The following is a 10,064-nucleotide window of genomic DNA, read 5'->3' on the forward strand; positions in this document are numbered from 1 at the left end:
CAGTTATCTGTAGGGTAGAGTAGACCTGGAGCCGTCAGGTCCCGACTAGGCTGGACTTAGACCCTTGCAGGGTAACCTGGGTGTGATGCTCAGGGTCCTTTGGGAACCCAGTTCAAATGCTCCCTCAAGCCACTTGGAGGGGCTGCAAGCCCATGGCCAGAGCAGCTTGCAGGGGCTATCCACATAGTGGGTATGCAGGGAGCTGAAGGGGCCAAGGGAGCTGAGCCAGGCTGCCACCCTCGGGGGTCCCCTTGACCACTTTGTCCCCCTTTTCTACCTTCTGTAAACACGTTTTAAAATAAATAAACAAATAGATAAGTAAATGGTGCTAGTGTATTCACAAAGCCCAGGTCTGCTGTGGGCTTTAGTGTGTCTCTACCTGTACCCTGTCCAGGTCATGTCAAGGTCCCCTGGGGGTTTGCCCCAGGGCAAAGGCCAGCCAGCAGAGACCTTTCTGTTAGCTAGCTCTGACTGCCCTGAAAACCCCAGGTCTGTGTATGTCTGTGCACTTGGGGGAGCCCTCCCCATTGTGATTACTCCCCTCCTCAGTATAAGTCAGGGAAGGAGATCTCCCCAAAAAAGGCCATCTAAAAGATTTAATCAGATGGTCACTGAATGCTGAGTGAGTGAACCGAGTAGCTATTCAGCATGCTTCAGGGATCAAACCCAGTCATACTCAAAGCCTTCAAGAGTAAGTGTTCAGGAACCTTTCAGAGTTTGCTCTTATGGTGGAGGCTCCGTCCTGAGTGCCTCCTTATCCCAGCCACCGATTCATTCATTCATTTTCTACCAGCATACACTGGGAGACAGGAGGTGGACATGAGCAATGAGGGCTAGGTTAGAGGGAGGGTGGTGAGAAGGCGGGGTGGGCTGATGGGATCCCAGCTCAGATCCGTGCCTCCTCACAGGCTCTTCAAGGCGTACCCTGGCCAGGCCCAGCTCCCCTGGCTAATGTTATATAGTACATCCACTGTACACAGGTCTTCAACATGGCCACTGGTGCCTTGTGGGCTCCCTTCCCCAGAAGACACTTGAGCACAGGAGATAAACACAGGAGCTGAATACAGGTCCTGGCTCAAACGTGCTCACTAGTGTGCAACCTTCCTACTCAAAGTCTCACAAGGCACCTCTGGGCTTCAGCAATGTCCAGTCTGACTTGTAGTCAGTCTGGGTCTGGATTATACCGTACTTCGTGTGCTTGGAAGACCCTTTGCCTCAAATGCGTAGCTCAGCGAGAGACTGCTGGCCTGAGATGCTGGGTTCCACGTGGCCCATGCCTGTCAGGCACTCGGGAGGTGGACAGTGGAGGATTAGGGGTTCTAGATCATCTGCCCTCCCTTGCATATCAAGCTTGAGGGCAGATGATCTAGAACCGCTAATCCTGTCCTGCAGAATGCAACTCAGACTACTGACCCACCTTCTCCGGGCCCTCCCTGATACCCCAGCCGCTCTGGTCTGGTACCTTTCCACCATTTTGCATTTTGCCTCCCTGGATCATGACTTCACCGTTTTTCTCAGTTCTACATCTGGCCTTATCTCGGCCTCCCCCCCGCAGAGACTCCAGACCCCTGCCTGCTCTGCATGCCCTCTTCCCAAGGCTTCCCTGTCCTTTCTACCTGTACCCAAATCCCCTCCTTGCTTCCTGGCCTATAACTCATGCCTCCGCCCACAAGATATAGCTCCACCCATGAGATGTAATACCACCCACGAGGCGTGGCATAGACTCCCTTGGACGCCTGGTCTCCGCCCATGATGCGTGGCACAATTCATTCTTGCTCCACCCATAAGCAAGGCCAGTAGCATAAGGTTGGCCACGCCCACAATGCCAGGAACCGCCTCGCCTAGCTCATAAGACACGGCCTCGCCCACGAGACCCGACCACACCCCTAGAAACTAGCCATGCTCACAACGTTAGAGTCTACCCTTACCCTCCGTGCCATTCAACTAGGCCCCACCTTCTCCAGGCCCCGCCCCTGTCGCCTGGTCCCACCCTTCTCCCCACCCTTAAGCTGCAGACCTTAAGGCTCTGGTAGGCCCCGCCCCCTTCGCAATGCTCCGCCCCACGAGCCCGCGCCGCCCGTTTCAGACCCGTTGGCACCAGGCTAACAGCTCCACAACATCGGCGGCTCTGGACGCCGCTGGCGGTCCGCCCTAGGCAGCCAGGCCCCACCAAGCCCGGCCCTCTCAGGTGAGCACCGATGCTCACGAGCTGTGCATCCCTGGGCGCCACTGTGACCTCTCTGGGCTCTGGGGGTCTCGGGCCTGGGGTGTCAGCACAGGAAGCAGGAGATGGTGCCCCCTTGAAGTTCATAAAACCAGACACCGAGATGATGGCTTACCAACACGACAGTTCACTGGGGCTGTGCACACGTCGTGGCCGCTGGAGGGCACTGTTAAGGGGGGTGTCTGGCGAGTGTGTAGGAACACTGACTGCAGCAGCAGTTCTCAACCTGGGGGTCGAACAATCCTTTCACAGGGCCACCTAAGAGCATCTGAAAAAACAGATATTTACATGGTGCCGCACGACAGTAGCAGAATTACAGTTATGAAATAGCAACAAAACCAATTTTGTGGTTGGGGTCCCCACAACACGAGGAACTTTATTAAAGGGACATTAGGAAGGTTGAGAACCACTAGACTAGAGTGTCCCCTAGAATCAAGCTCTCCTCATGTGACAATCAGGTAAAGGCCCAAGACCAGGAGCTGATGCTGAGGCAGGAGGAGGAGGGGCCCCAAGATGCCCTGGGGAAATACCTGACTCAGACACCAACAAGCCTTGTCCTGGGGGAGATGTGGGTTCAGCAGACATTAAGACAGTGAAAGCTCTAGAAGAGAGGTGACCGGAGGCGAGATGGGGGACACCCCAGCTGCTCAGAAAGCTCTCAGGAGGCGCATGATTCCCACGGGCCGGTCTGGGAAGTACAGAGTGAGATTTGGAGGGTGAGGAAGGCACCTATCAGGAAGGGCGGGGTGCTGTGGACAGTGGGGGGAATATGGGCAAGCTGGAGGATAGGTGGGGTAAGTGGGGTAGGAGATGAATATATGCCAGGGGAGGGGGGCAGGGAAGACCAGTGTCACCAGGCACAATGTCATCTCAAGTTACCAGACCCAGCCAGGAATGGCAGCACGCCTCTGCCATCCTAGCTACTCCAGCAGGCTGGGGCCGGAGAGTCATGGGTTCAAGAGAAGAGCAGCAGAGTGAGACCCTGTCACTACACTTAGCAGTCTTGAAGCCAGACCAAGACCACAGTTTTGTTTCTTCCTTCTTTTTCTCTTCCTTTTCTTTTTCTTTTTTCTTTTCTTTTTTTTTTTTTCTTTTTTTTTGAGACAGGGTTTTACTATGTAGGCCAGAATGGCCTTGAACTCACAGTGATCCACTGATGCGGTGTCCCAAGTGCTGGGATTAAAGGCATGTGTCAACACACCAGATCTATTTTAACATGGCTCCATGCTCGTCATATAGAACAGCTGTGAGCTGTCAGGTATACAACCCCTCAGCTCCATGAGGTCAGTCAGCAAACATGGACTGAGCATGTGTGGGGTGCTAGGTGTGTCTTGCAGGAGCTGGTGGAACAGGAGGGGCACAGAGGAGACTGGAGGGGCTGGCCACAGCTTCCACACTGGGGCTGGAGGCTACAGCATCTCAGAGGTGGGATTCCTCACCCCGGGTTACCAGCTATAGATGGGGAATGTAATGGCTAGACCCTGAAAGCCCGGAGAGCAGTGCTGGGGTGAACGTGAGAGGTGAGAGATGGTGACAGATCGATGACAGATGACAGATAGATAGATAGATAGATAGCGCCTCTAAGCTATACCCTAGCCTTTATTTTATTCCAAGACAGGGTCTTGCTGCTCACCCAGACCAGGCTGGAACTTGAAGTCATCCATACTCCGGCTCCAGCCTCCCTTGTGATTGGCTTTTGAGGCAGTATTTTAGAGAGCAAACCTCAAGGTCCTTGAGAGTGGTGACAAGACACCATCCAGGACCAGGAAGCCAGGGCGATTGTGACTTAGGATCTTTCTCCCGACTCCACAGCCCCACCAGCATGGAGGATGTTCAACTTGGCGAGGACCTCGAGGATAAAGACACAGGTGCGGTCCTGTGTCACCGGTATGGCAGGATGGAGAGTGGGGTGACAGAGGGGTGCCCCTCAGCCCTCACTAGAGACTGGGTCCCTGTTCTCTGAGAGGAGGTGGCTTGCGGGTAACGCACTCTGAACCTACCTGTCACCGCACCTCCCGCCCACAGCCCGGTGCTGGGACCGGTTGGGCCCAGCAGTGTGTCCTTGTCCAGTCCTCGTGTTTACCAGGTTCCTGGCTTTACATGGGCATCTACTGTACCTGGGGCCCTTGGGGCCTATTAGCCCTCAGGCTCCAGGGCAACGCTCTGGCAGCTGTCCCTGGTTGAGCCCCAGCAGCTCCAACCTCCCGCTGTCTACCCGCAGAGTTCACCTGGGAGGTGAAGGCCAATGACAGAGCCTACCACAAGCAGTTCAAGAAGAAGGGCTTCCTGTGCTGGAGGCGGAAGAAGTACAAGGTGAGCCGCCCGCTGCCCCTGCCCCTGCCCCGGCACAGTTGCTCTCCGGGGCACCCGCCCTGCGCCTGACCCCAGTTGGTGGGGGGCAACTTTGGGGGTAGGGGGTGGGGGAGCCACCCTGAGAGTTCTCGGAGTTATTTTTTGAAATGAGATCTCACTAAGTAACTTTGACTGCACTTATTCTCCTGCCTCAAGTTCCCTAGCGCCTGTATCAGCGGCCTGTAGCAGGCCCAGTTTAGTTTTGCAGAAATAGGAAGGAATTACCCAAAGACCTCCTGAAGGCCGAGGAGAGGCTCCATTCTCTGACCACGCCCCCAGGTCCCTCACTGGGGGGGATTGAAGGCGGGGCTACAACTCCTAGTCACGCCCCCAGCACATATTTTACTAAAATACAGGATGACCTTGAATTCCTTCTGTCACCCAGGTGGGATCCTTCTGCCTTAGCCTCCTGTGTGCTGGGATGACAGGCCTGTGCTACCAGGGGTTGCTGCCATTCTTAAACATGAAGTGATGTCTATTCTCACCATGTCTCTTAACTTTCCCTCTTTGTGAGCTACTTCGGTGGCTGACAGTGCAGGACTCCCGGCAGGCATAGCGGCCGACAGTGCAGGACTCCCGGCAGGCATACCCACAATCTCTTGCTGTCTCACTCAGCTCCATGACTTTGCTCTAAGTAGAACCTCAATTAATGCCTGCTGGTGGCCTTGCATTCCGCTGGCGCTCCATCAAGCAGCAGGTGTTCAGTAAATGCTGGCTTGCAGGGCATTCAGTATTGGCTTGGTGTATGTTTATTGACACCTCGTGGTGCCGTGGGCAGGGCCGGCTCGGGGGGCTCCTGCACCGGGGCAGCACTGCATGGCAACTGATGGTTCTTGTTCTAGAGCAACGCCATCCACACTGCCAAATACAACTTCTTCTCCTTCCTGCCTCTGAACCTGTACGAGCAGTTCCATCGAGTGTCCAATCTCTATTTCCTTTTCATCATCATCCTGCAGGTGGGCGGGGCTTAAAGGGTGGGCGGGGTTAGTGGACAGGCGGGGCGGGCCTCGGGGTCACAGCAGCCACCATCTATTGTGGGTGGGTGGGTCTCCAGAGCACCCTGGTAGCTTCTTACTGAAGACTCTTGTGCTCTTGTCTCTGTGATGGGTTTCCTAAAATCCCTCTCACCTCCCCCTCCTGTGCTAGCCGCCTAGTACCTGGCATGCAGGAGGTGCTTCATATGTGCCCAAAGCCTGAGAGAGGTTTTTATTGGGCACACTCCCTGAGTGCCTTTGTAAGGCCAACTCTGCCTTAAGTCTTTATTCAGCAAGTGCTCAGTAAATGCTGGCTGCCGACCAGAAGGCATGGCCTTCCTGAGTCCTAGGGCTCTACAGGACTCGCTTGGACCCATATGGCTGGGGACTGGGAGTGGGCACCCTCCACTGGGCCAGTTCCTGGCACCTGGTTGATGCCTGGCCTGAGGGGTGTGCCTTCCACTGGCGTGCCTCTGTCCCCGGCTTGAGCAGTCTCTCAGGAGTACCCCACTGGCCTGGCACTTCATGTCTGTCCTGCCTCCACTCAACAAGCTACAAAACATGTACTGAGCCCCTATTGTGTTTAGGGGAGAGAGCCAGCCTCCCCTCCCCTGGCCTCAGTCTACAGAAGACTTAGCAGTGGCAGTCTGGGAAAGCCAGGTGGTGGCCTGGAGGTGACAGTAGATGGGTCAGGTCTGAAAAAGGAGGGGAGGGTGGAGCTTGTGACATCTGGTTCCCACAGAGCATCCCCGAGATCTCCACATTGCCCTGGTTCACGCTGTTTGCACCTCTGGTCTGCCTGCTTATGATCCGGGCTGCCCGTGACCTGGTGGATGACATTGTGAGTGGTGACTAGGGTGTGTGTGGGGGGAACTGTCCACAGACCACACACTGGGAACAGAGTATGAGCCCAGGGACATCCAGGTGGGGGGGGGCTGGCCTCCACACTCACTGTGGGCTGGGCTCTGAGGGCAGGAACCTGGGCAGGGACCTGGCAGAGAGGGGACAGGGACCAGGGGTCTTCATTCTGTCGGTCCAGGGTCGACACAGGAGCGACAAGATCATCAACAACAGGCCTTGCCAGATCCTGAGGGGGAAGAGGTGAGGCTGGCGATCAGCATGGGGATGGGGGCAGACAACTGGGGACATCGGGAAGGCCTCTGGCTGGCTAGTAGGCGCTACACTGTTCTAGTTTGCTTTCTGTTGCTGAGATAAACACCATAACCAAAAACAACTCGGGAGGAAAGGGTTTCTCAGATCACAGTTTACAGTCTACAGTGAGAGAAGTTGGGGCAGGATCAAAGCCAGAGCTGAAGCCGCGGCTGTGGGGGAACCCTGCTTGCTTTCTTATACAGCTCAGGACCAAGTGCCTAGGACTGGCCCCGCCCACAGTGGGCAGGATCCTCCCACATCAATCACTTATCAAGAAACTGGCCCATAGGCTTGCCCAGGCCAGTCTGATGGAGTCAGCTACGCAGTTGAAGTTCCTCCTAAATCAAGTTGGCGCAATGCTTAACCACAGCCCACACTAAGTACATCCCAGCCCAGTCTGAGCCAGGGTCCCGCTGTCTACCTTGCTGGGGGTTGGCTTTGGGCTGGGGACCAAGAGTCTGGGGACCTGACAGACAGCTCTGTAGAGTATGGATTTCAGCCCCTCAAGGAAAGGCTAAGAGGGATATGGGTCGGCACTCTGGGGAGCACTGCATGGTGACAGGAACCCTCTGGGACATAAGGAGGTCAGGGGAGGCAGCAGCTGCCGAGTGGAGCCCTGCAAGACAATGGTACAGCAGATGCAGTGGTCTGAGGTGGCCACCGCAGGCCCAGGTGGCGCAGGTCAATGGCAGGCAGGTCATTTGGGGGAGATGCCATGCCATGATATCACATTTGGGGGAGATGCCATGCCATGATGTCACATTTGGGGGAGACGCCATGCCATGATGTCACATTTGGGGGAGACGCCATGCCATGATGTCACATTCCCCCCTAGTTTCCTGCGGAAGAAATGGAAGAATCTCTGTGTGGGGGACGTGGTGTGTCTCAGCAAAGACAGCATTGTCCCGGTGAGCCCACCTCCTAACCGAGAGCACCCCTGGGGGAGGGTCCTCCAGCAATCCTGACTCCTCCTCCCCCACCCCAGGCTGACCTGCTCCTGCTGGCTAGCACAGAGCCCAGTAGTCTGTGCTACGTGGAGACCGCAGACATCGACGGGTAAGGAGCCTTGTTGTCCCTGGGGGCTCGGGTGTCAAAGGGCCCTGTGTCCCCTGTGGCTATAGAGACAGCCACGGTCCAGCCGAACCTGCAAGGTGCCCGTGTGTCTGTACCCAGGAAGAAGGCCAGGGCCTAGCCTTGACCCTTTGCCAGATGTGCTGTGTGGCTTCAGACAAGACCCCCTAGCTCTCTGGGCCTTGCCCCCCTCTGTTTGCTCAGCAAAGGTAGTCAAGGGCCTGGAAGAAGCATGGCTTCTCACCTCAGGGTGTCATCCATAGCTACATTTTCATGGCCTTTTGTGCCCCTCTTGTTCCCAGGGAGACCAACTTGAAGTTCAGGCAGGCCCTGACAGTCACACACCATGAGCTTACCAGCCCAAAGAAGATGGCTTCCTTCCAGGGTAAGAGAATGGAGGGGCCCTGTGTGTGCCACACCTCCGTTTGCTGGGGTCAGCTGGATAGTGGGTGGAGCCCTGCACAGCTCAGTGTAAGCCCTGAGCCTGTGCCAGCTTGTGGCATCTGTGCCAGCCACGGAAAGGGACCCCTGCCCAGCACCCTGCATGCCCGCAATTCCTTTTTTATCACAGAAAGGCACACATGCAGTATAGTTACTGTTTGCTGTGGCCTGGCAGGCAGACACAGGTATTCTCCTGTCTCATTGCAAAGGCGATATACTCTCAGCGCCATGGACACAGATGCATCATTTCAAACCATGGCCCATTGGCTCTCACAACTCTGCTTTTCTTTTTTTCTTTCTTTATTTTTTTAAAAGATTTATTTATTTATTGTGAAGAAGGCATCAAATCTAATTACAGATGGTTGTGAGCCACCATGTGGGTGCTGGGAATTGAACTCATGACCTCTAGAAGAGCAGCCAGTGCTCTTAACCGCTGAGCCATCTCTCCAGCCCTCAACTCTGCTTTTCTAATTCTCCTTAGATTACAAGGATTCTAGCACTCAGGAAACTGAGGCAGGAGGATCACAGATTTGAGGGCTAGAGAGATGTAACGCTGGCTCCACAGGCTCTGGCATACATGTGTACACACCTGTATAAGACATGTAATTAGAATTTTAAGCTCTTTTTAAGAATCAACAAAATGGCTAGACACATGTCTTAGCCCAGCACTCAGATAACAGAGGCAGACAGATCTCTGTGAGTTTGAGTCCAGCCTGGATTGCAGAGTGAGTCCAGGGCAGTCATGGCTACATAGAGAAATTCTGTCTCAAAAAAAAAAAAAGTAAAAAAAAAAAAAATCAACAAAATATAGAAAAGATAAATCTGAGGATGGTTGGCTCTGGCGGAAGGCAGCCGGCTGTGATCCTCTGCTGTCCTGAGAGCACAGGGTCCTGTCTCGTGACCCGTGGCAGGGGCAGTCAGGCAAAGGACAGGCAGGGGCTCTGAGTTCAGCACTTTTCCTGGAACCCAGACACCCCAGGATTTTCAGCATGGACAATCTCTTGGGGTCCTGACTTGTTGGCTACCCAGCCTTTCAGCAAAAGGCAACACTGTCCTTCTGAGGAGACCCACGGGTCAGGAAGCTGATGGAAGGCACGGGCTGACCTGCGCAGCCCTCACACACATCCTGCTCTGGTGCTTCCTCCTTCCTGCCTGATGCCCTAAATGAGCACACACTATGTGCTGGGAGCTAAGCCAGGCCATGGGTTCATTGCATGGTGGGGTGTAGGAGGCACAGAGAAGGGCCAGGGCAAGCTGGGGTGTTAAGCACACAGGGAAGGGATGCAGTATCTGTTCTCTGTCTGGAAGGCTGGGAGCAGACATGCTCACCAACTATTGACCTTTGTCCTGTGTGGCCAGAAAACACGCAGATCCTTCTCCAGACCCGCACTGTAACACTTTCCTTGGTCACTGTATAGAGTTCATCTTTATGTTCTCCACACACTTTCAGTGCAGGCCTTGCTTGTTCCCCAAGGCGCTTAATGCATGCTCTGCTGTCAGAACACGTTTCCACCATACTGTGGCATGCTTAAATACTCCTAAAATAAACGCTCCCTGCGCATCAGACTTCACAAGTTGCAGCCAACACTGGCTACGGAGTTGGATAGAACAGCCGCCTTCCTGCCCCCTGCAGATCTTCTCTCTGCAGGCCAGTGCAGGTCACGGATGTCCTTGGAGGGAGCTCACAGACAGATGTCATCGGAGGCGGGAACATCCCAGCAACCTCCATCCAAGATTCAACCACAGGGAGGAGGCTAGGGAGGGAGGGATGGGGGCTGGATTACAAGGACAGTCATGGGAAAACCCCAAGGCCATTACTGGTTGATTTCGGAGCCTTTCGGAGGAAGCTG

General features: G+C 54.9%; 1 protein-coding gene across 9 annotated transcripts in view; it reads left to right on the top strand.

The window, feature by feature from the left end:
* Positions 1–1,876: 1,876 nt before the first annotated feature.
* Atp8b3 (ATPase phospholipid transporting 8B3) overlaps positions 1,877–10,064 on the top strand; it is a 22,942-nt gene continuing 14,754 nt past the window's right edge. For 2 of the 9 annotated variants that reach the window (XM_076919416.1, XM_076919424.1), the window contains exons 1-9: positions 2,792–2,940; positions 4,037–4,092; positions 4,446–4,537; positions 5,419–5,532; positions 6,293–6,391; positions 6,590–6,651; positions 7,538–7,610; positions 7,688–7,758; positions 8,076–8,158. In XM_076919416.1, the coding sequence (XP_076775531.1) occupies positions 2,852–2,940; positions 4,037–4,092; positions 4,446–4,537; positions 5,419–5,532; positions 6,293–6,391; positions 6,590–6,651; positions 7,538–7,610; positions 7,688–7,758; positions 8,076–8,158 (739 nt within the window). In that variant the 5' untranslated portion in view covers positions 2,792–2,851. Of the gene's footprint in view, positions 2,189–2,791; positions 2,941–3,331; positions 3,483–4,036; positions 4,093–4,445; positions 4,538–5,418; positions 5,533–6,292; positions 6,392–6,589; positions 6,652–7,537; positions 7,611–7,687; positions 7,759–8,075; positions 8,159–10,064 lie in introns of those variants that run through there. The other 7 variants (XM_076919420.1, XM_076919418.1, XM_076919417.1 and 4 more) reach the window with 7 other exon arrangements.

This window comes from Arvicanthis niloticus, chromosome 22 (genome assembly GCF_011762505.2).
Source record: "Arvicanthis niloticus isolate mArvNil1 chromosome 22, mArvNil1.pat.X, whole genome shotgun sequence".
Lineage (NCBI taxonomy): Eukaryota > Metazoa > Chordata > Mammalia > Rodentia > Muridae > Arvicanthis > Arvicanthis niloticus.